Source organism: Corvus hawaiiensis, chromosome 2 (genome assembly GCF_020740725.1).
Source record: "Corvus hawaiiensis isolate bCorHaw1 chromosome 2, bCorHaw1.pri.cur, whole genome shotgun sequence".
Lineage (NCBI taxonomy): Eukaryota > Metazoa > Chordata > Aves > Passeriformes > Corvidae > Corvus > Corvus hawaiiensis.
This window is the reverse complement of record NC_063214.1, coordinates 18319916-18342548: the sequence shown is the minus strand read 5'-3', so window position 1 is coordinate 18342548 and position 22633 is coordinate 18319916. Positions and strand designations below refer to the sequence as shown.

Genomic DNA, 22633 nt, shown 5'->3' with positions numbered 1-22633 from the left:
GACAGAGAGGCTCTGCCTCGGAGTTTCCTATTCTTAAGTGTGGATCACAGAGGCGGTCACAACTTTGGGTGGCTTAAAGAATTGTCCATATTCAAACTGGCCAGCTGATAGGTTCTGTCAGGTCACAGAGGAAGCTGTAAGCACCCCTTTGCAAGAACATCACTTCCGGGACTATGCTTGCTAACCCATGACAGCTGAACAGCTTCCAGGTGACACCCTGTACTTCCGTGGGGAAGAGGAGTCACAGGGCCCAGCAGAATTGCTTTGTTTAATAATTTGTTATAAAATCCGCACTTAATGTGGAGGAAGTGTATATTTAATTTCTTTTGCTTTCTAGCTCTTCTTACATCTTTATCTATGACTTTAATGGTCCAAAGGTAGCAACACACGTTACTGAGTGTCTTCCCTTCAGAAACGTCTGCAAGTTAACCCCAGCATCAAATTAGTTACTATCTAAATTCCCCAGAGAGCTGCCATTAAATCACACTGTCACAAGGTGTTGTTAAATTCATCGCAGTTGTACAGTGCCCTGACCTGTTATAACAACATACAGACTCCTGTCCCATTGCTGTCTTGCAGAAGGTAGGCAGACAGGCAGTTGGAATATCTGCCTGTGGCACAAGTTTATGAAAAATGCTTAAGAGTGACACATAAGCAAGTAAATTCAATAATATAAAAGAGTTAGCATAAGAATTTCAAAGGTCAAATATATGGGGTTTAGTCATTTCACTTCACACTTGAGGAAAATTCCCTTTCCTTTTTTAAGAGTTACTTTGACTAGCTCCTTTTGTTTAGGTTTCTGCATGCCAAAGCAGTGGGAAATGTATTGCAGGCAGGAGTCAGGAAGATGTTTATGTTTTAATTGCAAATACAGTTGAAAGCAAGTAAATGCTACAAGCTCCATGGTGTTCTCTGTGCTCATGGTGTTCATTGGCAAGGACTGTCCAAACCATGAAATCCTCTTGCGCTGTTTTGCTCCCCATTACAGCTCCCCATGTTCTTCAAACCCTTCTTTTTCCCCTGCTCATCTCTCCATCTACCCACAGAAAAATTATTTGGAAATACAGCAGGAAAAGAGAGCCTTTAGGGGGGAATTGTTTGACCCAAGTGTATTTTTACTATCTGACCTGGGAGATAAATAAAATGCTCTAATCTTCTGTATCTATTGCTTTGATGGATACTCCATTTGCTTTGGCATTTGCTGGAGGAAGCAAATGTGGTTCGATCATGGAGAAAAAAAGCATAAACTAGGAAGAATCAGATGGTGGAGGGAGGAGGCCATCTCGGATACCTGGAGTAAAGCTGTGCTGTTGCTGTGTGAGCGCTGGGGTGTTACAGTCCCCCTGCAGTGGGAAGGGCTGCATGGCTGAGGAACTGGCTGGATAATGGAGGGTTGTGAAGGAAGAAATCATGGGGGAGGACCAGATCTTTCAGAGATGATTACTACTTAAATCCTTCACTTTCTGCATGTTTCCTCATGCTTGTATCTGGTATGCAGTGACATGGTGTATCTTGATGATTCTTCTCTCTGTCCTCCTTCTTTCCCATTGTTCTTAATGTTGTCTTGTGACACTGAGTCAAAAATCTGAGCCTTAATTGGAAGTCCAGCTCTGAGTCCAAAAGACTTCCCTGCAAAATGTAGGATCACAGAATGATAAAAATTGGAAGAGACCTTAGAGATCATCTAGTCCAACTGTAAACATCATAACCAACAGCACCATAATAATCACCCCTAAACCAAACCTTCAAGTGCCACATCCAGATGTCTCTTGATCAGTTCCAGGGATGGTGACTCCACCACCTCCCTGGACAACTTATTCTACCACTCCCTCAGTGAATTTTTTCTTTTTCTGATATCTAATCTAAACCTCCCATGGTGGAACTTACGGTTGTTTCGTCTCATCCTTTCACTTGACCCATGGCAGAAGAGACCCATCCCCACTTCATTACACCCTCTTTTCAGGGAGTTGTAGAGAGTGAAGGTCCCCCCGAGCCTCCTTTCCTCCAGGCTGAGCCCCCCCCAGCTCCGATGTCTTAGGATCATTTTATGATGATTAGTCTATTCCCTTATCATCAGCTCTATGCCCAAAGAATGGTTGCTGTAGCTTTAAGGTGGGTCCAGGACAGGGGGGTTGGAGCCTTGGGGCTCTTGCGCAGGCTTTTTCAAAGCCTCACTCCCCAGGCGTCCATGGTGCCTTGAGGACTGCGTTCTCTTTTTTTGCTTAGCTAGCTTGGTTTTTTAGGCAAGAAGGTTTTGGGTTTGTTTTCCTTTCCCTGGTTTTGGAGAGGCTGCGGCAGCAATCATTCGGTGGCTGTTTTTTCCAAGTGAATTGGACAGTTTGGTTTTGGTCCAAGATCAGAGAGAAAAATTGACAGAAGAAGAATCAGCTGGGACCACTGGGAAGGCAAGGGGCCGCTCCATTTTGGCCCCAGACTGCAGAAAAGCTATGTCAGCAAGAGAAAGGCCACCAAATCCACCAGCTTCATCTGCTATGAAGAGGGGACTAACATCAGAGATTAACCAGCTTCCTATCTGTTTGCCCAAGCTGCTTCATGAACCTTTTGTTTGTTTGTTTTTTTCCCTTGAGACAGGAGCTGGTGCCATTTTTTTCTCCCCACAACATTGCCAGATGTTGTGGTTTTATTTTTTCTTTCCCTGGCATTTTGGGCTTTTTTGTTCCGGGGGGGGGGGGGGGGGGGGGGGCCAGGGGTTAGATCTGACAATTCAATATCTAGCAGTTATTAATCTATTTTTTTCCTTGTGCCATGTGGGCACTCTGTCAATAAACAGTTGGGGTTTATTTCACTTTCATCCACTAGTATTCATTTCTTACTGGCAGAAAGGGATTGTTGGAATCCTTTTTTTTTTTTTTTAGAGAAGTACTCATTCCAGAGTGTTTTTCTCCTAAACTTGTCTCTAAACTGAGACATCCCTCAGCCATTCTCCCTAAGACTTGTGCAACAACCGTTCCATAGCTTTGTTGTCCTTCCTTTTGAAATTTTTGCTTTTCTAAAGCTAAAAGCATTATTGATCCAGAAAAAGAAAGTTGTTGAGGCTAAATTTTTTATTGGAAACATTGTCACTGGAGGAAAGAAAAAATTAATTTAAAAAATGAATTTAAATCAGTTTTGTCTCTAGATTGTTCATCTGTTTTCAAGCCATCTTGCCTCTCATGATAAACAATGAGTTCTCATTGATGTTAGCTTTTTCATTAAATTGGAAAGCTAATTCCTAAAATTTCAGTGCAAAATGCTGCAGTGGGAATCTCCTAAATGATTCTTTCAAAAAGTGTAACATGAAAAAACCCCAACCCATGCCTTACTTCCCTACACTTGAGCTGGTGAATCTGAACCAGATGTGAAGCTGGACAATGGGTCTGTACTGCAAGTTCTGCCTTTAGAAGAAGGAAATTACGTGCATTTGGATGGATAAAAAGATTTCCCTTTTTCCATACTGTGCAGACTGAACTGTAGGCTGTTCATAGCCCTGAAAATTTAAGGAAAACTGAGCCTTGTGCCTGTTGCAGTGATTCAGGATCTGCTTGGTGGAGGGCTCAGTTGTCTGTGACACAGAAGCAGGAAGGGGTGCAGCCAGAGGCAGTGTTTTCATCAGCTGTCCTAATGCAAATTGTTCCTAATTGGGAATCAGTGCCCTAAAATGAACACTAGGAATTACAAATTTGCTTTCTTGTTCTTCCTTTTTTCTTTCCTCCTTCCTGAAGTTTTCCATGAGTAGAGGTTAATACCAATTATTGAGATAGGAAGATTTTGCAGTACAAGAGTTATCCATCACTAAATTGCTGTTTCAGAGAAATAATTCATTTAGGGAGATAATGTGGAAGGTATTTTGCAATATAATATTTCAGCTAATTGGTCAGAAGTTTACACCATCTTGATTTTTGTGGTAGAACTGTTAGAAATTGAAGTCGTTTTATATCTGTTCTAAACAGATCTATCTATTAACTGAAAATGATAACAGATCTATCTATTATCTGAAAACTTCTGTGTTTTTATAAATATTTTAATGATAAAACTTAATCACTTGTATTTACAGATTAAACTAAGGCATCTCTGAATTGTATAATATACAGTATAATTGCATAATGTTACTGCTTATGTTGAAGAACTGTAGAAGTATGTACTCCTATTTGCATATTTCATATGCTATTAGCATGGTCTGTGTCTCACATTCTTATTAATTGGGTTTGTTGCTTGTGTTGGCTGCTACTTAATATTCAGCTAGCTCATGATATATCTTTTTAATAACACTTTTTAAACTTTTTATCTTGGAGGTGAGGTTGTTAAATTAAAATTCTGAAAGCATAGAAACACCAGAACAGTAATGACTAGCAAGACTGGTAAGTGCTGGATTTCTTCTTAGGACAAGAAAAGTTAGAATGGAATTGATGAAACAGCACATTGCTTTAAGAGCTAGTTGCAGTCATGCTGAGCTGGCAAATCCAATCACCTTTTCAGTGTAAAGCATTAACTGAAGTGATGGCTGCAGCTCTGGGAGGAGAAAATCAATCTAATTGAGGAAGTGATGAGTAGAAGATAATAAGGCTTTCCTGACCCTTGATGAAAACAGTTACAGCTGTGTCGGCTACCTTTATGACTTCAGTGAATGTTGAGCTTGTTTCAGGAGGCATCAAAATTACACATTTGGTAGGAGGTTTACTTGGAGAGAATGGTTACGTTTTTTTGACCTCACAAAAGAGAGCCATCAGCTGCCAGGTTTTCCTTAAGTACCAGACAGCAATTTTATAAGTAAAAATTTTAAGTTGTCACTTATAATGACTGGTGATGACTGAAATGTGGGAGAGAAAGTTTAATGTAAAATAATCAGCTTAAGAAACCCTTCTGATAGATCTATGAGAGGTTCTCAGAAGTTCTTGTGGCACTGTGATAGATACTGCCCCATTTCAAGAGCTGTATTACTTACAATGCATGAAAAAATGAGAAGTGAGAATTTTAAACCTGGGCGTTTTGACACATACTGTCACATCAGCATGACTATGTGCTGGAGGATGCATAGCATGATATGGCCTCATAAAGTTATTCAGCAGTTCCTGCTCTGCTTTACCTTTCAGAGATACTTGTGGTCTGTACCAGAAGTAAGAGCTTGGCATTGGAGTGGTTTGTAGGAATTTCAGAATTCCACCTCTTGTGAAGCTGTACTTTAACAGCACAGTGGACTAAAGGGTCTTCTGTAGTACTTTTTTACCTTTGCCTTCTAACAAAGGCTACGTACTTGGGGTACATAGATAAAGCACCAAAAACATCTAGGTTGTTTTTTTCCTAGCAGAAAAAAATCATTGCATTCTAATCTTGAATGCAAATGTTTCAGCTTGATTACATGATGACAAAATCCTTCCTTCGCCTTGGTTCTCTAGTTTGATCACTGTTGATGGAAAAAATAACACTGAAATTCTGACCTGCGAGAAGAAGAAAAGGCTTAAACAGTAAAATGATGACCTGGAGAACTGGATCTATGCTTGTTTCTGCCAAGTCTTTTGCCAGGCTTGGCATGCTGTGGCCACCATAAAAAATTTAGTATGAAAGGTGCCCCTTTTTCTTCTGGCTGCGTTAGTGGAGATTATCTGCTCTGCAGAAGTCCTGGCCTCTTGCAGCTGCTGCTGGTGGCAACCATATTTAAGAAGTTTAAGATGGCACATTCTTGAAAAAATGTTATTCCATGTCTTAAATTGAACATCCAGAATTGTTGCATGCTTCAGGTATTTTTTTTTTTGTGGTTTTGTTTTGTTTGGAGTTTTTTTCTCAGTTGTAGAACAAAGTTATTCTTCCAATTTTCCCCTGTTGTCCTTGTGTGACAATAGCAAGATGATGAATTCCACAAACAGGGCAAGTACTTGGTTTGGTACAGATTTCACTCTGTCTTCCCCAGATAAGCTGTAGGATAGCATGTTGAAGAAAGAAACTGAGTATTTCATTCTGAGTACAGCACAAGTTTTGTGGAAAGAAATACGTTGTAACAGATCTGGATTTTTCTGCTGATTCTCAAACAGAGCTGTGTAGATGATCTTCCCTCTGCCCTCTTCCATCACATTCACTCTTAATGCATTTCTGCTGTCAGGATTTTGAAGATATTCATTCATTGTCATCAGACTCACAAAGCCTGATTTTGTGTGTTTGCAGGTATGTCTAATTTTTTAGTTTCTAAGTTTCTCTTCAGCAAAAATAATCAGAGCGAGAAAGCATATGGGTTAAATACATTATTATTCTGTTCTCTAAAAGTTACATACTTCTTGCTGAACCCTTCATCTTCTGAAGAGAACTGTCAGAACAGCAACACCAGCAAAGGCTTTGTTTCAGAGAGAAAACTCGGTCAGTTTTGAAAGTTTTCTTGCCTTTCAGTCAACAGGAACCATCTCTGAGATGAAATGCTACCTTGTACATGTGGCTTTTTAAGTAACTCAGCTGTGGAAAGAAATTTCTAATGGTATAAAAGATGTTATTTAATTATGGGGGGAAAGGGTAAATATATCTGTCAGAGGCAAACAACATGTGTTTGGTTTGTATAAGTGTTCTATTTAAAAATTGGATTGAAAGATTCTTAGTGCAACTTTTCTTGTTTTCTACAAATTTAATGGAAACAGGCATATATTTTGGTATTGTTTTTGTACAAAACCTTAGTTACAATAAAAGGAGAGAGAGAGAGTCTGAAGCACATAATTCAGTTGGTTTTTCTGTCTAAGAACTCAGAAACAGCCTTTGAAATAGCTTATTTGATTTTTTTTAATTAGGAAATGTGGAAATAAAGATCATTGCAACCTCTTTGGTAAAGGGAAACAGAATGGAAAATTATTAGAAGTGACAACATGAATGTCTGAAAAATGCTATGAATATGAATTGTCTGTCCCAGCTTGCTGTGCAATGGAAGGTGCCCATTTGAGTTCAAACTTTGAGGTCTAAAAGTGTCTTAATAGGTGTTTAGGTGTCCAAATGTGGTATTATTTCTTTTTTGTGTGAGATATCCAATTTCCTAACCTAATATAAAATCCAAACCTAATGAAAATAACCAGGGGACTTTTTGAGCGTTTTTTGCTTTTGTGGTCACTTAACATGCAGACCAGAAACATTGCTGTGGGTCAGACTTTCAATTCTGTAATTTTCCAGACTTTGTTACCAATAAGCCACTTTAAAAATCGTAGATCAGGCATCTGGCATAACCCTTTTCATTCCTGGCTCTGTGCCTAATCTCACAACTGTAGTGTAGTTTAATTTTTGCCCTGCTGTCTATTCCCACCTCCCCAGTGCTTCAAAAAAACCAGATGTCTTTGTTAAAACCCCTTACTCATAGACTTTAAAGATGAGTGCTGAGATCTCCATTTCATATTTGCCTTTGGCTTCCTTTCCTCTCTCTAGCCCGTGCAAAAGTACTTTGGTAGGTGTTGCTTAAACCTGCTAACTTGACTCTCAGTATAACGTAGTTACTATACTCAACTTAGTGTTGAAGTCAGCTTGTGTGCCAAAGTCAAATAACAAAGTACAGTGGGAAAAATGCTCATGTGCCAAAGTGCACCATTCAATTAGTTTGTAGTTTAAAGTAGTTCCTGGTTTGCCGCGAATGTTTCATTAGTGACCATTTAGAGTGTGGTGGTGGGATCAAACTCTGTTTCTGAGAAATCTTGTCCTTTGAAATTTCAGTTTGGAAGAAATTTTTCTAGCGTGCAGGGTTTGGAAATATGTTAGGTGGAAAATACCCCTGCCTCAGATGTGCGGATTTGTTGAGGGAGTCTTTGTTTCTTTGCCTGTTAGCTTTCTGATTTTCTTTTAACCAAAAGACTGGTAATTAAGCCACCTCAAATGCACTCATCTTCTTTTCTGGATTCCAAGCATATGTCTTACTCTTGTAATTTGCTTTCTGTTTCTGTTTTGTGTTTTCTCTTAGCGCATGTAGAGGTTCACTGTTGGATCTGTTGGTTTCTTCTCCCACAGCTGAAGAACTTTGTGGTCTGGATCTTTCCTATACACGAGGATAAATATGTATCTGTGCTCACCATTATTCTTTAGCTGGAAGCAAAGCTAAGCCCAGGTGGAATACTTGACAATCCCGTCCCCTCCCAGCAGTCCTGGAGTTCATTCGGAGGAGCTGTAGAGGGGGTGGGGTTTTGTGCTATTGGGAAGCTAAAGCGCAAGAGGCTGGAAACTGGGATGATGGCAGCTGCAGTGGTGAAGGTTATGGATGTGTAAATTACCATCAGCACAGCCTGTTAGACTGAAAGAGCACATGCAGGAATTGCTCCCACAGCTGTCTGGAGCCAACGTTAGCCTTGCTCTCTCTGCCCAGGCAGCAGCTTATTGCTGCTGCTATTTGGTTCCAATCCTGGAATTAGCTTTCCCCCAGCTATTGGCTCAGCTGTTGGTAGCTGGTAAAAACTACAGTCAAGATGGATGGGCTCTGTCTGCAATAAAATGCATCTTTCCAGGTATTACAACACCCTTCTTGAACAAGTTTGCATTCTTTCTTTCACCCACTGATGAAGTATATGTTTTTGTTCAAGTTATTTGGCAAAATCATGGTAAAATTACATCAAAATGGATGAGCGTTTATTGCAGACGAGCAGGAAACACTTACCAGTACCGGTAATTAGTCCACAGTTATGTGCTATCCTAAATTGAAAACTTTGCATGAAGTTAGTAGCTGCAGAGACGAAACTTCTTAAAATGTAGCTCATACTCCAGCCCCATTATTTCTGAAACAACATTAGAAAGGAAAACTCATTGTTCTTGTCATCTGTTTTCTGCCTTTGTCATTCTTGCAAGTTATTGGAATACAGAAAGAAAACTTTCATTTACTAATTGTTGGGGAAGATGAAACAGGAAAGCCTTATAAATATGATTGCCTGACAAAAGATTTTTGGAATATGAAAACTATAAGCGACATCGAAATGAAGGCCACCTTTGAGATACCAAGTCTTAATTACTGAACAACTGGAAAACAATGGTATGGCCGACTGAAGGTAATCCCCTCTTGATTGAACAATACCCTCTGCTTGCAGGCAGGTCCAAGGGTCAGAGCAGACCCTACTAGCTCAGCAGAAGGGGTCCAAAGAGTAGTTTTTAGGAGTTAAGATGTAACACTCTATGGTAATAGAAGAACTCTTATAGGCTGTATGTAAATGCTATAGGATTTGTATCTTGTATTAGATTGGTTAGTGAAAATTAGAATATTCAGTACAGAAGATGATTTATTGTATTGTAACCAGGACTTCACAGACCACTCCACTCTACTTACTCCCTTACCCGCTTACACTCTTGCTCTCTTGGGCCTGCTCCAAGCTGCGGCTGGCAGCTCTAAGCAGTGCCCCTGTACCCACGCCCTTTGCAATAAACTGCATGTTCCAAGATCTGACTTCAGAGATCTCTCGTCTCCGTCCCGACCGTCCGACCCACCCAAGCTCCTACAACTAATGTTTTCTTATTTCTTGAACAGCAAGAAGTAACATAGTTGGTTTTCCTTCACTCTCTTTTACATTTCCTTCAGTTTTACCTTCCCGAAAAAACAGAACGATGCATGCTTCTGAGTGAAAGTAATAAATAATACATTGATGCCAGTTCTTACCACAGTGATGGATTGGGAAAAGGAAGATACATATTTACAGGTCCATGGTTTAAACATTGCTTGTAATTACGTACTTAACTGCATACTAGCAGGAGCTGTACAGTGGTTTGTGTTTTAAAACCAGAAATATGCCCACTGGAGTGGTCAGTATGTTCCTGTTTTAGTCAGGAAGGGACTGAGTAGGACTTCAGGCTGCCTGGAGGCCCATTGTGTTTGTGGCATCAGAAATAGGACTGAAACCACCAAACTTCAAATACCCTCTTTCACCACACACAGGACTGGAGATGATTTGTACTAATGACCCACTGTGCTACTTGGACTCAAGTAGAGCATCATTTCCACGATGGCAGAAATGGATCTTAATATCCTGTGTGTGAGGAGGTTGAAGCAGAAGGTTCACAACCATGATGACCTTTGTGTCCATATGAAAGGGAAGTGCTGGCCCTCCTTGCCAGAAGTCTCCACAGAAAGGAGATGGAGATGTTGGGAGGGGTTGCAGGAATATTCATGGCTATATCAAGCCTAACAATTTCCCTCTGTTATTTACTGCTGAACTGTTAAATTCAGACAATGGCTGAATGGCTTTACAAATCTGTGAATTTGTCAGTGCATCAAGTAATTTTTTTGAGCAGCCTTTGAAAAGTCCTGTCACTAGCACCGCTAAGCTAAGGCGAAATGTCAACAAATTCTTGTAAACAAGACACTACAGTTTGTGCTGCCAATAAAACCTTGGCTGAGGTGGTATTGAGGGAGTAGACAGAAAAAGCTGTCAAAGTACTGTGCTTCCAGGAGAAACAAGACTGAGTCATACTTGTTTACAGAAGAAGGTAAAAAGTAATAATAATAATAATAATACCAGGAAGCAAGCATGCCTGCTACATTCATTAAATAAAGCTCCAGGATTTCTGAGAAAAATACAGGTATCCACATTCATTTGGTAGTAAATGTTTGCTTGAAAACAGTGGATTTTAACTGATTGCTGAGGTAAAAGTTGTAGAGAAGCGAGATGTGCTGTCTGGGAAACAGCACTGGGGTCTGCTAATTGAGAAATGTAATTGAATCAGAGAATTTAGCCTGGTGGGGAGAAACAGCTCTGCAGGATGCAACAGGGAGAGATTTGTCACCATTTGAAAAGTTCATGCTCTTAATTCCAGATGTTGTAGATGTTCATTTCCTTCCCTGTTTTTCTCTGTTATTCCTCTCACGTGCATTTTCCTTGAAGAAGAGCCAGGGTGATAATAGTGATTAAATCCAAGGAAAAACACCCAATTGTATTTCATGATGTTTCTTGCAAGATGTAGTTCTTTTCCAATACTAAAAATATGCAAAATCACTTCTGTTTTGGTAAATCTAAATCGGAGGTAACCCATTTCTATTTCCATTGTTCCTTTTTCTTGAAACATGGAATAAAACATAATTTTGTGAAATCTGACCTTTGTGACTGAGTCTTGCAGAATAGCTAGCAGAAACAGGATTTTTCTAGGAGTGATCAAAATTGTAGAGAGACTATTCTAGTAGTATTCTAGTACATTTCTGTGCAAGTGTTTTAGAATATTTTCAGGAGCCTGATCCCATAAACTGATGTAGCCTCCCACCACTTGCGGCTTTTTGTTGCATTCTCAGATGTCTCGTTTTTCAGCTAGAAGCAAGTCATAATGAGGAGGCAGGTGAGGGCTATCCTTTAAGCATTTGCTTCTATTAAGTAACTGGAGAGGGAACCAGGGCCCACTGTAATGGCAGGCACAGCAGCCAGTGGACAAAGAGAATTGTCCTCTTTCATCCCCTCATGGTGCTTTTCACCATCATGCTCCCTAAAAATAATAATAAGAAACAAAACAAACAAACAGACAAAAAAAGCTTGGCCTTCATGATGAGAATTTCATAGCAAAATGCTGTGGACTGACATAGCTGAGTTGATTACTTTTATGTAGCTAAAAAAAGATGGATGATGCATGCAAATTATTTTTGAAGTGCCTTCCATGTGACTAATTGACTTTCCTTTGCTTGTTTCATTGGGTTGGTTTTGTTGTCCTTTTTTAACATTATGAGTGTGTCAGTATCTGAAAGTGATCATTCATGAGAAAGGAAGAGGAAAAATAATTTGCAATTTTAAAAAAACATGTTGTGTTTGTAGCTTAGGTGAGAGAAAGACAGAGAAGATCTTTCTTAAATGTTGATAGGCATATGATCTGATGCTCTTGATCAAAATTTGGATGTCTTATACTTAGCATGCCTAGTTTAAATGTGCACAGTGAGGCAAGACTGGAAGCCCCTTAACCTGGAGATCACCTGCAGATACTGGACTTGACAAATCCACTTCATTCTTGCAGTTCAAAGGTGATGGCGTCAGAATATAGACATTGTTCAGAAAAGAGTTACTTAAAGTGGAAATTTCAGACATAATGAAATTAGTTTTTCAGGGAGAATGGTACAGTGGAGATGGTGAAATTTCCAAGCCAGTTTTTAGAAATCAAGAAAAATTAAGAGAGGAACCAAGTGCCTTTGTGCCTCTTTTTAACTTTTTCTCCTGTGTAAATGGAAACAAGTCATCTTTTATGCAGACTCTTCTGCAAGGTGGCTTTAACCACATATATTCATAAAACATACCTGGGTTTTCCCCAGTGGAAAGCTTCAGTATTATTTGAAGTCTCTCCTGTGTTTCTGGAGGCCAGATATTTTGGGGAGAAGGGAACAGGGAAATCATTCTTGTTTGTATAGAGGTTTAACTTGCTCCTAAGTAGTCAGGTTTGTGGCATACAAAAATTTTATCAACATGTATTAACTTCTTAATGCCCTGTTAAAAAGAAATCATACTGTCTTCCTTTTTGCTGAGTTCACTTTCAGAGTTGTGGTAGGCAACATAATATAAAATGAAGTTGGTCTCCAAAGTAAGTTGAAGAAGTTGTTAACTTCACCTAGAAGGCTGTTGAAGCATATGTGATGCTATGAGAAAGGTTTACACCCACTTGTGCATGAAGGTGACAGAAAGTCACTGTGTGTTTGAATATTTAAAGATCATTTATTCATTAGTAGTAAATTTCAAGTAGAAGATCAGAAACAAACCTGAAACCATGCCACAGCTGGGCACTGAGCTCAGGAAATATTTCAAAGGAAACCGTAGCAGTAGCCAAACATAGATTTTTTAACCTGTTGTCTGTATCACTCAGAACTAAGAATGATCCCAGAAGATTCTTGACATACTAATCCACCAAATGCATTTGATAGTCAACTTCAGTATTTCCTCCTGCTGTCCTGTAAAAGTTTCCTTTCCATTCACATAGCGCTTGTAACAGCAGAAGAAAAAACTCCGCAGTCAGTAATTCAAGGTCGGTTCAACACTTGGTGGTAGTCCTCTATGAATGGCACACAGGTCGTCCCCAGGGAGCCTCTACATTAAGCTGTCTCCTGAGTGAGAAGGACAAGTTCCTGAGGAACTTTTTTGCTTCTTTCACAAACTGAGTGCATTTTGTGCAGATTTGTTCTTCTGTCAAAACAAAATTTATTGGTTGATGGTATCATGAAGCGAGCATGTTCACAGTAATATTCAGCTGTCAAAATATGGTATGCTAATGTTTACTCCTTTTTTTTTTTAGACATTTCTTTAGCATTTCTTACTATTTGGGACATTGCAGAGTCCCTGATTCTTTATTTTCTCTTTAAAGGGAAGGGAGGGAGATTGAGAAACAGGTAACTGTAACTGTTTTCCTTACAGAGTTTTTGAATAAAATGTTCTCTCATGTTACCTTGAAGTAATCTTGTTGCTGACACATCACGATAATTTTCTTCATTTAGCGATGATAAGGCAGTAGAAGAACAAGCAGAGGAAGATGAGGAGCTAACTGTTGTGGAAGATGAAGATGCTGATGATGACGATGATGATGGTGACGAAATTGAAGAGACAGAGGAAGAGTATGAGGAGGCAACCGAAAGAACTACCAGTATTGCAACCACTACCACCACAACTACAGAGTCTGTTGAAGAGGTTGTCAGAGGTAAATTCATGAGCATCAGGCTTGGGGCTGAAAAACTAATCCTGCTGCTTTGCGTATTTGCCCTTTACAACAAAAAAATGTTCCAAACAGCAAAATACCCAAAGTTGCAGTATTGTTGTGCTTTGGCTCCTGTAATTTGCGTGTTTAATCCCCTTGCCTTTCCCTTTCCCATTATAAATATTCTTTGGAGTTAGTTCTGCCACAACCGTTAGGGTTTTCTGACCTCCAGCCCTACTGGCACACAGATGCTGCAGGGACTGTCTGTCCTTGAAGTGTGTTTGTTGTGTATGTGTAAACAGAAGGGTTGGTTTTATTTTAAAGTAACATTAAATAAAATTCAACTGCCATATTTAGCAAATAGGACAGGAAAGTGTGTATGGTTTATCATGCACATGTGTTACAGAAGGATAGGGACTATCAGTTCCAAGCAGGAGGTCGCATGAGCTGGTTTGGTCTCTCATATTAAGAGCAGTGATGGGTCATTTTGTGTAGTTCTGTTAGATACCAGTTTGCTATGTTTCTTCATGAATTAATAATTCAGTGAAATTAGATTAATTTAAAATAACTATGCAGAAAAATGAACCTAAACTAATGAGTTCTACTGAGTGGGGAAGAAGGAAATAGGAAAAAATAGGATACGTGGAGTGAGAAAGAACTCTTCATTTCTAAAATTGAATTTTCATTTTATTTTTTAGTTATTAACAGGACTGCATTTTAAACTTTGAATTTTACCCTTATTAATGGGCAGCGTAGCAACATATTATTTTTAAATGCCATATTTCTCCTACAATGCATATTGGAATTAATTATCCTTATTTTTCTATTTTATAATACAGTTCAGTCTGGGTGTAAATCTCAGTAAAATAGATCCCAGTATTTCTACAAAGCTTACATCTTTACTGATAAATGCTGGAGATGGTGGCAGGAAATGAGATTAAAGACTACATTTGAAAAGAAAGGAGTTCTGACATGCAGGAGGCAGAGGGAAAATGATAGAAATTGGGGCAGTTGTGAAATGAGGCAGAAAACATCTGGCCTGCCTCCTTTCCTCTCCCCATGTTTCCCCATCCCCTGCCACTGGGGATTCTTGGGACTCCAGCAGTACTGGAGTCCCACATTTTGCATGTGGCAGTGTCCCTTTCTCTTGAGCCATGGTTCCAATGTTTGTCAGAGGAGAGGGTGCTGGCTACAATTTATCATACCAGGATACAGAAGGATGCCCAGGGGATGCTTTGGAAAAGCAGAGTTACTTGGTTATATTTTTCAGTTCAGTCTACATGGAGCACTAAAGCTTTGCTAAAATCACTTGCAAATGTTTCTTTCTAAGCCTGGCAACTCAGTCTTGTGTGTTTCTGTCTTATATAACTGTTGAGTGTTTTGCTCAGTTGTTGGAGAACCTTTTCAGTGAGGAGGGGGTGGGAGCAGTTTATGTTCAAATCTTTAAACCAATTAAACATATTTCCATATATGAGCTTTTACCACCTGGGGATAAAACGCCCTGTTCTCGCTGGTAAATGAATATTGAAAGGGAAAGAAAAAAAAAAAAAGAAAAAGTACTTTTGATTTTAATGGGATTTTGGATGAGTGGAAATTACAAGTTTGGTAGAACACATTTCTTTACTGAGGGTGATGTTTCAAAGAGGTTAAGATTGATAGTTTTCAGGAAAGTAGTGTACAATCACCTGAATATAATATATAACATGTAAAAGATAAGGTAAACTATTGAAGTGACCTTCTAGAAGCCATTTAGAAATGTATATATTTGCTGATTATGAAATGGTAGCATATTGTTTTTCCCATGTCTAACATTTCCCACCTTGGGTGACTGTGAGGAAAATATGCATTGGTGCAAGTGAGGTGAGGGCAATCTGTTACCAACACAAGTTTTCAGCGCAGTTCTGCTGCAAACCTTTGGGCTTCCTGACCTTCAGCCTTCCTGGGGCACTGATGTTGTAGGGACTGTCCTGGAGAGTAAGTGGTGTCTGACAGAGCTGTACTATGCAATGTGCTTGCTTATTTATTAAAGTAGAAGTGTCCAAATGACATAGCCTTGATCCTTGCTTTTGCTTCCCTTGCTACACACAAGAGAAAGCTGCTTACAGGGTCCCTGTCCTCCCAGTGCAGGCAGCAGATCCAGCATAGGAACTTGTGTGGTTAGCGTCTTGCTGATGCAAACACAAGTTTGTCACTGTCATTGTAAATGAAAGACACAGAGGGATCTTGTTGAGAACGTATGTGTTAAGTGGTCTTTGGAGACACCTTGAAAGCCTTTCTAGAAGGATTGAAGTGTCAGAGCTTCATTCATGTGGACTGAGCTCTGCTCCAGGCTGCCTTGCCCAAGCACTAGTCATAAAACATATCCTAGGATGCTCTTCATAACCCTTTACAGCCACTTTTATGAAGCTGTAACTAATATTATGTCTTCAGCATTAAAGAACACAGAGTGGGTTTATCCAATTTGAGAGGAGCTGCTTTTCAAATGTGAACAGCTGTTGTAAATCCGTAAGTAAGGATCTAATAGTGGGCTGGTATTGAGCCCTTTCTCTGCCAAATCAGTGGAATGACTGATATCAGCCATAAATAATTAAAAAGCATAAATGCAGTGTTATACTTTAAAGATACTTGAGCTATTGAAGAATCAATTTTTCAGGCAGTTTTATTTCGGTGCATATTTTAATGAATTGTGACCAAAATAGTAATAGTAGAATCACTTATTTTCAGTGAAAAGGAAATTAGTCTTGCCTAGAGAATGAGAAAGGTCCATTGGCAGGAGGGTAGTATTTTCATTCAGTTTCTGCAGCAACCACATTTCTGTGTGTTTAGTAAAAAATGTGGATAAACTTTCCATAGCCCAGTATTTGCCAGTATTCACTTTCCTACCTTTTGTTAGAGATCATCTTTACTCTCAATTCATATGGAGTATAGCAGCACACCCTGTTTAAACATTTAGATATGCTCTTGCTGGGCTTCAGATGTTAAGTCCAGATAATTGTGGGTCTGAGATTACAGGGATTCAGATGGTGAAATTAGTGTCAAATCTACCTTTGATCACAGGGAGATGTTAGCATTGAATTTGTGCTGAAGAAAATATGGCTCATTTATGAAGCCCTGCTCTTGATTTTTGTCTCTGTGTGGAGCAAGGGAAGTGACTCTGCTGGCCAGGATTTAGGCAAGGGAGTGGTTTAATTTCTGCTATCATTGCCACAGTGTCATGGGTGTTGCAGAGCTACTTCTGAGGATCCAGGCTCCCCGTGATTTTTCCAGTGTATGATGGACACAAGCAGGAGCACTGCTTCCTCCATCATTGTTTCTGCTGTCCTTCTGCACAGGACAGCAGAAGGACACAGGAGGTGACAAGAAAAGTTAGTCTCTCTTGAAAGAAAAAGTAGTTTTCGCTTAGTGCTTCCCATCAACATCACAGTCAGATCTCATTAGAGGAGAGCAGCAGGGTCAGCACAACAGTCTGGCACAAAACACTTGGCAGCTTCTCTGCACACCTGCCAGCAGATGTGGGGGAATTGGCAGCATCAGCCTCACCTGCCTCCTCCAGCAGTGTAATATTGCCCTTTATCAGTTGGTTTTGCTTTCTCTAATTCAGCTGGATTTCTTTAGACAGTTAGGGAAAAATCTAAGCAGTGCTGCTTCACGTGACATTTTAACTGTATTTACAGTCTGGAGTTGCAAGTGAGAGACCATATGCTGGTTTCCTAGCAAGAGAAAAGTAGCCTGATTTTGGTATGGTAGGTTTTAGTGTCATTGATCCATCATGAGTGGTTTTTTTCTTAAGATTTTTAGCTGAAAGATTTAAAATCTATTCAGTGACTTCTACCATATATTCTAAAGAAAGGGACCTGATTAAAAATTAACCCTGATTGCCAGACCCATCAGCTGGGAATTTTGGGACAGTATTAGTAGTGTATGCTACATTAATTGGGTTTTTTTCTACTCCGTAGCTTTGCCCCACTTTCATGGAATCATAGAATGGTCTGGGTTGGAAGGAACCTTAAATATCACCTGGTTCCAACCCCCTGCTATGGGCAGGGACACCTTATTCTAGACCAGGTTGCTCCAAGCCCTGTCCATCTTGGCCTTGAACACTTCCAGGGATGGGGAGTCCACAGCTTACCAGGGCAACTTTTCTTCTTTAAAAGGTTGTCATCTTTGTACTGCAGTAGTAGTTCCTTGTTCTTCTTCCTTGGCTTCAAGACTATACAGTATGCTTTATTTGGAGAGATATGATGTGTGATTGCATTTCATATCAAGAAAACATGATTGGTTGCTATATAAATAGTATACATTAGGGTAGATCCACTGGAGTTTTTTGCTATGAGATCTTCATTAAGAATGATCATCTGCTCTAATTTATGAACAAGAACTGATAAAATTAACCTAATGGATTTGCATTTATAGCTTTTAATTAGGCATTTTAATTTAAATTAAAATTAAATACAGCTATTCCACCATAATATAATACTTTATTATATGTTGCAATTGGAGGAGATCTTCTTTATAATCTGGTGATCTTGTTGATGCAGACACAACATACTATTACCTTTTTGGGTCGAGGGCAAAAGTACTGAAATACTAAACACAGTTTAGTATTATTTAATGTTATTTTATGTAAAGTTGGAAGGTGGAGAGTAATTTCATTTGAAATATATCCTGCCAGAAAAAATTACCAAGAATCTGTTTCCCTAGAGAAAATGTCATTTTATTATACTGAAGCAGTAATTAATTGCATATTTTTTTGCTGAAGATTTTGCTGTATAAAAAGACTGGAATGCTTTTCTGGGCTAATCCTCATATTCACTGTTATGCCGTGTTAGCATAATTATGATGTTATGTGGAAATAGTACCTTTTCTAAAACACATAAATTCATGAAACTGTATTGACCTAGATTTTAAAAATCAGGCTGGGTTTTTTGTTTGCGTTCTGGCCATCAGTGGTAACTTAATGGCACATTAGTTCCAAGTGTAGTTCTGTTGTGCACAAGAAATAGAAAATATATTTTCACACATTTGTTCCACTTCAGTGTTATGAGGCTTTGTATTTTAGCTAAGTATACCATTAATTTTTTTTAATATTCTAAATATGCCCTTGCAATAGCTTAAGAATAAACATTATAGAGAGAAATTCGATCTTGATTACTCAGGATGGAAATTACAATTTAAGGGTATTTAACAGCTTTAGAGGAGCTGTCCTCAGTATTGCATTGAGAAGTCATCATTTTGCTTTTTTTTCTCTGTAAAAAAGCATTTTAGCAATTGTGTAGCTTGAGCACCAACTTTAGTCCTAGAGCATGTGCCAGCTTCACAGCTGTCTTCTCCTAATTCCAAAAACATCTTTTGAAATTAGCTCTTGTCTTCGAATACTCAAACTAAAATTTGGTTGCCTCTTCTAACTATATATTCAAAATGAGGAAGTTTTGTTTCAGTGAAATGATCTTCAAATATTCCCTTTTGATTGATTGAGTAAAAACAGTTGTGCCTTTTTAGAACACAGAGTATAACTAAAAGAAAAACTGCATTTGCTCTTGCCTGATTTTTCTCAGCTAGTTTAAAAATAAAGACTAATATAGAGGCATACATACTAATATCCTCAAACTATAGCTCAATTCCTGAAGATAGGGAAGCCAAAATTAGTCCAGTCATGATATTTTGTATACTAGTGCATGAAGAAGGGGAGCATATATCTCATGATATATATTTGAGAGGTTCATTCCTTTGGCCTCTCTTGCAGTTACCAGTTATTTACTCTGTTCTTTAGCAAGATATAAATTGTAAAATAAAAGATCTGATCCCATATACTTAAGCAACTGAGTGTTTGAGGTCCTCATTGAAGAGGTGTTCAAGTCCCGTGTGATTGTTTGAATTGACAGTTTGAGCACACAGCAAACACACACCAGGGCTAGTGGGCTGGTTCAGACCCCCAGTATGATTTAGTTGTGTGTACTTTTATATCAGCTTCAAACGTGCAGGACTGGTAGTACAGAAACGCTCATCAATACAGTATATTTTCCATTACCATGTCTATATTTTCCAAGACCTTGCAGTATTTATAAGCCTTTCTTCTGTAGCATTAAAGTAAATACGTTTCTCAGAGGTGTAAACTAGTCATGGGAAACCAATTTCCAGGACAGGTCAGAGTTAGTAACCTAACTCCTCCTGGTGGTCCTTTTTTTCTTAGATCTCTTCAAATTTAATTTCTGATTTAAGGTTTGGGGCTGACTGCCAGCATTAAATGAGCTTAGTTCTCATGATCACGTATATAAATTCATACACTGGAAAAATATTGAGTAAACTTGATATTTACAGTGATAGAAATATGTAAATGTAGCTTTAATTCTTCTCCCTGTTAGAAGTTAAAATTTTATTTCCAATTCCTCTATTGAGAATGTTGTAATTAAAAATTTAAGTCCCATATGGAAAAAAAAGCATGGAGTTGAGATTTTGAAATAAAGCAATTATAATTTCACTTTGATTTGAAATCAGTTTTCTTCAAGTAGCAGGAAAAAAATGGTAATGAAAAATTTAAACTGCCATTCGGAACCATATTTTATATTTCCCTCTGTAAAAAGTGATCATCATAAGTATCTAAAATGTTTGCACATAAATTCTAATGAGTTCTACTTACAGCATTTTGGTAAATGAGTGCTTATGGAAGTACTTCGTATAAAGCCAGTATAAATCAATGTCCACATACTTGAAGACTGTATTTCCTAGGATGCTGAAGTCCGTGCTTTGCAAAGAAAAAATAACACAGTCAGTGCCAGTGTTTAATGTAACTGATTAGTTTTCAGTATTCAACTACTTAATTTAAAAGCAAATCAACAAGCTTTGCCACAGCACTGTCCTTCAGGGAGTGTTGCTGGCTTGGTTAGAAACAACTGGGTTTGCCCCAACATGCTGGAATAAGTACAAGGAGCATGGAATGGGGGAAATTGAATTACGCTTTCCTGATTATCTCAAAAGTAATTTGTCATGTCTAATGTTTTGGAGAACAAAGATATTAGCACCTGTGATTTAGGACACAGGATGAGAGAAATTTGAGTGTTGGAGTAGGTTGGTTTGGAAACTCTGAAGGGTCTAAAAGCAGCTGTTCATGAACCTGGGTTGTGGCAAAGGCTTGTCCTCTTTAATTGTATCCAATTTCTTGAAACTCAAGGCAAAAGTTTGTCTTTGGAGGGGGAAGAGTGAGCAAGTTCCTCAAACAAAGCAAAGCTCACTATTACTGCTGTACTGGATACAAGTTATTTGTGGTATTTTGCACATTTGCAAAAAGTAACTCATCTTTTGCCTCAGTTTTCAGCAACAGAATTAAAATAAGAAGCAAAGACAGCTTTTAATTTTTTGGTGAATTATTACAGCTGGTGGTGAGGTCAGCGGCTCTGACCCAGGAAGAGGTGACCGGTCCGGGGAGATGGTCCCGAAAGGAATCGCCTTCCCGAGGCCCCGGTGTCTTCCCTCAGCTGCTGGCCTGGAGGGCCCTTGCAGAGGCTGTCAGCTCTTTAGTGATTATCAGCTCGTGATTCCAGCTCAGCTCTGCAGGGCAGCCTCCAGGCCAAGCCAGACCAGAGAGAGAGGAGAGGCTCGTGTGGCTGGTTCCGCATGGAAGGTAGCTTTATTGTTGGTCCCCTCCAGCGAAGGGGAAAGCCAGGGATGAGAACCCTCTCTGAGCCACAGGGGCCGGAGGGCTTGCTTTTATAGGGATACAGGGGATCAGTAAAGGACCAATGGATTACAGAGGATCTGGGATGGGTACAGGCCAATGGGTTACAAATGATCTGCATAGCGTCTCCTAAAGGATTGTGGGTCTGTCTTTTCTCACTGTGACCAAAGTGGTTGCCTTTCCAGGGAGTCCTGCTGGGCAACTGCGAAATCTCTTATCTCAGCAGAGATCCGTCCAGGGCAAGGGCTGGGCATACCCCACAGTGAATCATTTAGCAGTGCATGCTGCCTGCCTGCTCCTAATATCTGCTAAAATACCATTGTTACCTCTCATAGATATTAATTGCTACACTTGGCAGCAGCAGAAGGAAAGGGAAGTGGTGGTTGGATTAACAGCCTGAGAAAACCTGTTGAGTTTCCAATCTCAGCACTTCATTTCCCTATCTTCTCAGCTGAGGTGTTGCATCTGAGAACCAAATGCGGTGGCTTTTCTTTTAAGGACAAGTGATGGATGGGGATATAGAGAGGCACGGGAGGAGCATCTGGCCCATGAACAGGGGTGATGGGACCATTGCCCAGGAATAGAAGCTAGTTTAAAAATGTACCTTTGCCCCAAAGCAGAGGTGGAGGAATGCTACTCTGAGCCCTCCACAGAGAATGGCAGATAGGGGTGGTGACACTGGGAAAGGGATGAATGACAGCAGTGACAAGTTTCCTAGACTGGACTGGCACCACTCTTCACTCTAATAGAGCCGTCATGAAACAGTAAACCAGACCACTGCCCCCTCTCTTGTTTATTCTCCATTTAGGTCATAAACATGAGAAGACAATAGAGCATTTCTCTCTGTGGTGACCTAAGTACCATGTAGGTCTCACCAAGAGCAGTAGGTTGGCAGTGCAGGCTGGAGGGAAGGATGTCCCTTCCGTGGTGGGAGGTGACAGGTCAGGCAGGAGGCCTGGCCATGGCCACAACCTGGGCTGCAAAGCTTCAGGCTTGCTCTTTTTAATGTTACTCTGTGGTTTACTGAACACTTGTTCAAGTGCATCTTCATGTGTATAAATGACTTAATTCACCAGTTCCAAAGTCCAATCTGATGGACAATAACCTTTGCTTTTGCACATTCAAATCTCTGTTGCTATTTCTGTGAGAGAGGTACCTATAGGAAATTTCAGATTAAATCTGTAAACAGTTTCCAACCTGATAACAGTGCAAAATAAATCGGTTTTTATAGCAAAACAAGTATTTTGAAAGAAACCTGGAAGATGCTTACTGTGTTGCTAGAGGCTGGCCCACAATCAGCATTAAATAAGAAAGACTGAATTGTTGAGACCTTTGTATTTTCAGAAATTACATTTCCTGTCAGTAAAAATTCTTTTAATTGTACCT

General features: G+C 39.5%; 1 protein-coding gene across 4 annotated transcripts in view; it reads left to right on the top strand.

Moving 5' to 3' along the window:
• Positions 1 to 22633, top strand: part of LOC125321200 (amyloid beta precursor protein) — a 206325-nt gene that overhangs the window by 106106 nt on the left and 77586 nt on the right. For all 4 annotated transcript variants that reach the window (XM_048293620.1, XM_048293622.1, XM_048293621.1 and 1 more), the window contains exon 6: positions 13379 to 13578. In XM_048293620.1, the coding sequence (XP_048149577.1) occupies positions 13379 to 13578 (200 nt within the window). The remainder of the gene's footprint in view (positions 1 to 13378; positions 13579 to 22633) is intronic.